This window comes from Drosophila montana, unplaced genomic scaffold (assembly GCF_035044405.1).
Source record: "Drosophila montana isolate Dmon_TW-CO22-7 unplaced genomic scaffold, ASM3504440v1 contig_920_1, whole genome shotgun sequence".
Lineage (NCBI taxonomy): Eukaryota > Metazoa > Arthropoda > Insecta > Diptera > Drosophilidae > Drosophila > Drosophila montana.
The window spans coordinates 1,493,730-1,499,093 of record NW_026999206.1 but is presented as its reverse complement, the minus strand read 5'-3'; the positions used below and the strand labels follow the sequence as shown (position 1 = coordinate 1,499,093).

General features: G+C 39.3%; 1 protein-coding gene across 1 annotated transcript; it reads left to right on the top strand.

Annotated features, from left to right (window-relative positions):
• The first annotated feature begins 3,000 nt into the window (after positions 1-3,000).
• Positions 3,001-4,084, top strand: LOC135440289 (uncharacterized). The gene has a single exon (XM_064699375.1). It carries the CDS (start codon positions 3,312-3,314, stop codon positions 3,918-3,920), a length of 609 nt encoding a protein of 202 aa, XP_064555445.1. The 5' UTR covers positions 3,001-3,311; the 3' UTR covers positions 3,921-4,084.
• Positions 4,085-5,364: the final 1,280 nt, after the last annotated feature.

Below are 5,364 nucleotides of genomic sequence, written 5' to 3'. Positions count from 1 at the left end.
TATTTCTATTTGGAGTTGCTTTTGGCTATTGCAATTACAAAGTTACGAATACGTTTATATTGATAGTCAATTAGTGATAAATAAACATACATATAAGAGCATAACTGTATATACTATATGCATATATATATATATATATATATATATATTGCACGATATATATCTATATATATATCTATATATATTTATATCTACTATATATATTTATATATATATATCTGTTTACATATTACATAAATATTATAATCAAACTTTTTTTTTCAATATAGTTATACAAGCTCTATACCAAAGTCTACGTATGAACTCGTTTGTATATGCATAACGATAAAATAAAAATGAACGAAAAATATGTGATTATTTCTAGAAGAAAATGCAAAACTCATGCGATTTAGACAAGGTTTGCCTTTCTGTTCATGGTTTGGCCTCCAGATCAATTTGGCATCTAAATCTGGCAACATCATTCTTGGTCAAAATTCATGTCAAAATGGCACCCTCAAATATCCTATATAGACAGACATAGATCGGAATTTCTCTTTTACCTTGGCCCTTTTAACTCTTGGAACTATTTTCTAATATGCAGTTGTAATATTTCTCTCAAATGTGACCTGAAGTAGTGGAAGAGAGAATATACACTTAAATTTGTTCTTATAATGTTTTGTCTGCAGTAATTTCTCTCAAAGTAGTCGATAATAATATTCGAGAAATATCCCTTAAGAGAATATATTTACCTTTTTGCTCAAACTTATATGGAGGAGGAGGATGGATATTGTTCTAAGCCCATCACAAGCTAACTTTTTTTATATAGAATGGGCTGCCATGGTGGCCTTTAGATAAAGATAATAATAAAACTATGCACTAGCCGGGATTCGAACCCGAATCCCCGTTAAGTTGGCTAAATGACTCGGCCACTTGAACAGCTCATCTACCGAGGACTGCAAATGTTCTCAAAGTACTTAATGATTGCGTGTGGGGACTTGTAAGAGTAGAATGATCATGTGTGGAGACTCGTATGAGTAGATGATATTTTTGATATTTATATGTTAACATCGATTTTTCGTTTTAAGGGTAACAAATAACTTTTGAACATACAAGCTCTATCTTAAACTGACGGCGAGTTTATGTGAAATGTGAAAAAAAATGCTGGAACAAGAGGTGACAAACTTCATATCGAAATGGAAGTACCCGGCGGAAGTGCATATTGAGAAGTTGTTAAAGTCGTAAAGTTCATTCGAACCGGCTTTGTGTGCACACTGAATGCATTGTGTTGATATGTTTTACATACATATCATTTACCAATTAATAGTGGGGCAGGCCGTTAGAAATGATAATGTTAATGTTAATGGAATTGGAATTGAAAATAGAAATGGCCATAAGCATCGCCGGCAAGCGAGAGTGTTGGCCTGTGTTGGAGGGAGTTCACTGTACCACAACCGTTGTCGGTTGCAAACCGACGCAATCGTAGCTGGGGAAAATGCCCAACTATTGTGATCGGTGGACGCTTTTCCGTTTGGCGTTTTGCATAAACTATTGTTATCTGGAACAGCTACTACAGCATTTTCATGCAAATGAGCTGCGGCCAAATGGGCCAACATGTGACACACTGACAGCCAACAATTTCAGCGAGAGTGGCCCAGTGAGCTACAGGTTCAAAGCAGCCGGAGCGGGAGCCCTTTGTGGACGGTAGCAGCGCATTTATGACCCCAATAATGACCCCAACCAGTTGTGAGCCAGCTCTGAGGCCGGCGCTGGAGAAACAAAAGCAGTGCCTGGCGAGCATTAAGAGAATTATTCTTGTTAACTGTAGCATAAATCATTTATTAACCAAAGCTAACACACACACACGCACACACATGCGACACTTTAATAAACTTGTGTTTTGGTCATAAAAGTGATAGAAGAATTAAAATGTTACCAACAACTAACAACAACTACTACGCAACAACAACAACAACAACCACCATCAACAGAGCAGTTATGTTTTTATTTTCATTTCAAAGCTCAAAGCATTTAATGCACCGTGGTTCAATGCTTGACAACGACTGAACGAATTGTTGGGCTCAAACTGAAGCTCTTGAAGAAGCGCATAAGAGTCAGGGCTGCAACATTTTTTGATGGTTTGTTTATACAATTTGATATATACAAATTCATTTATTGGTTCGCTTCAGGAGTCGACTTTGCTTTATCCAACTAATCCATTTAAAGGCTCGGTTGTATCTCTCAAAATTGACTAATTTGAAAGAAGCTGCTATAGACATAAGGCTTACGGCCGGAGAAAAGTGAAGCTATTAATGGTTAAGTTTGGTCAAAATATCTTGAAAGACAGAGTAGTTTTCCAAACAAGATCTCACCATTGAATGCATCTCGCCATATTGGGTAAATACAAATTTTGGGTGGATAATAAATTTAGCCCACAACTTCCATATGAAAATTTCTACGGCTTGCGATATTTTCAGTAGAACGGGCAATTAGAGATTAAATATGAAATTGTTTCATTTAAAATTAGAAATTTTATTACAAACAGAGACTTAACCAAAACTTGGATTCAAGGATGGAGCTCACGAATGGAACTAAAATGGAGCTAGTTGGTTTGAACCCTGAATCGAACCACCGATTTTTTCTTATTTTCAGATCTGTTCAATATACATAGGCACATATTCCGGCATTTGATGCACAATTTTTTGGTCAAGTGAACAATATATTCGTGGATTTGAAAAAAGTTGGTATATATTCACTGTATGCGTGTGTGTATTTCGCATGCAGTATATTCAACATTTGCCAACACTGAAAAATTAAATTAAAACAGCTTTCGATGGGCAGTTGCATTTGGAGCTTACCTGTAAGTAGTTGACATTTTAATTTTAATAAGCAATTGGTTTACATAAAATACAAATACGAAAGTTTTGCTGGAAAATCGTATTTCAAAAGAATGAACCACTGTGCGGCTGACCGTTTCAAAAAAGCGTGCGTCGGGAATTTTCTCTAATTAATTCATTTGTAAGTGTATGAATGTGTGTGTGTGTGTGTGTGAGTATGTGTGTGATGAGTGTGTGAGCTGTGCTCTCTGGCGGTCTGTGGCGCAGTGCGTCGCTTGGCCAAAGTCAGTTGGTGCAATACCAGCCTAGAATGAGCTGGTTAGCTCCATAAGCTCCACAAGAAGTTCCCATAATTAATTTTGTGTATCATATAATTTTTTTAATGTGAGCGTGTTCAAGTGCAAATTGAAATTGGAATTGAAAGCAGCGCAATTGAAGAGCTAACAAGTGTTGTAAAAGAGAGCAATTGGTGAACATGTGCCCGATCGGAGCTTAGCCATGAAACTGATCCTTCCAACACTGGCAGCTGTGCTGCGACTGCAGCTGCTGTTGATCTGCGGCTGGCAATTGGTGTACGCATTGGCGCCGGTGCGGCGCAACATAATCAAGGTGCGGACGAGCGGCTTTCTGCCGTTTGAATCGGATCTGGTGCTGCCGCTGGGCATATTGCGTCAGCTGCAGGCACAGGAGCGTGCCTCGCGGCTGCTGCCCCGCCAGTCGGCGCTGCGGTACGCGAGGCCGGCGCGAAGGAAACCCAAGCCAAAGGTCAACAGGCAACAGGTGCGCCTGGAGCGCGCCCATATGCGCGGCCACAGCGATGCGGATGCGGGCATCCAAATGTACAATCTGATCGATGACGATGGCGAGCTGCTGCTCAATCTGCGCGTGCACAGCGACACCACGAGCAACAGCATCGACCCGGACAGCGACACGCCCTGGCGACCATCGAAGTGGCGGCCCACAACCGGCGCACCAACGATAACATCATCCTCGCCGCGCCCGCTGCCGCTGCACCAATACCTGAGCGGCAACAGCGTGGAGCAGGCGGCAACAATGACGCAGCAGCGACGCATGTTTGGCGCTCGGCAAGATTGGATCTACAAGTAATAAGCACGCGCAGCCAAGAGCGCCCACATCTTTAATTAACAATCTTTAGCCTATTTTTACATACATATGTACATTTATTGTCAACCACACGCACCAGCACACACGCACACACGCAAGCACACACAAACAGCAAATACATTTTACTGAAGAAGAAGAAATCGTGAATAGGCCTATTAATCAGCTCGTTTAGCTCATTAGGCGCATGGTAATGGGCTGCCTGATGAGCTCCAAGCCGATAGATGACCCAGCGCACAAAAACCAGTTGCACTTTTTTGGAATATGCAGCTGCTGCGTTTAAAACCCATTGGGAATTACAATAATTTGTAATGAACGTGAAACCTGAGTCAAACATGAATATCAATGAGCTGATGATTAATAAGTAACTGTGAGTTAAGTGCGGCTCATTTATTAGTTTACTCTAATGCGATCCCAAAATTGATGGCCTGTGATGAAATGTGTAAGGTTTCAAAACACGACCTGAGAGAACGGCCAACTCTCTGCGGGGTGCCAAAAATTATTATTATATTAAAACAAAAGAAAAAAGTAAGAGTGCTCTAGCTGCCGTTGGAAGAATTCAAACTTTCCTCTAGATGCAACAATAAAAACAAACAAGGCAGCTGTGTTTCTTCTTCTCTTAGCCTGACAATGCATAAGATCGGTGTTTATTGTCCGATCCAAATAAAATGTTCAAGGAATGAATGTGACATACAAATGTGTGTAAATACCAAATTTAGGTGAAAATGGGGAGGTACCCCAAAAATCTATTCATTCTGGATATGTGATGCTATACGAAAGCCGATAGGCCAAACAAAGTTCTAAATTTGCAGTCTGTGACTATTAAAGTCTCTGAAATTGACTCATTCATATATTCGAAAGACGGACGAGCGGAAATACAAACACAGACAATAATATATAGTTAACTTATAAAGTCGTATAAACGATAACAACAACTATATTTGAACTAAACATATATGTAAAATATATTCGTATTTATATAAATATATATTTGTAATTACGAATTCACCTGTAAATTCACACGCTCGATTATATTCATCGTCATCTATTAGTAGGCGGGAGACAAACTTTTAAATAAACACATCACTGAAAGAAGAAAAAAACAGAGATAATGTTGATTAGCTTTAAAGCGCAGCTTGCTAGCTAAACCCTACTTGAAATAGTGAGAATCGCATAGTAGAGCAATATTTATAAATATTTTTTAATTCATCTTCAGTTAAGCTCAACATACGCACATATTTAAATACATACATACATGCATGTATTCAAATACATGCAAGCCAACATACATACATACGTTTGTAATAGTTTCTACATTTGTTTTAAATATTATACGACATAGTTGTGTTGCTAATACGCCCCATAGTTGAGGCCGCGGCTCCTCCTTTGCTCAAGCTGCCTCCTCATCTAATGTTAAGCCGGTGCTTCC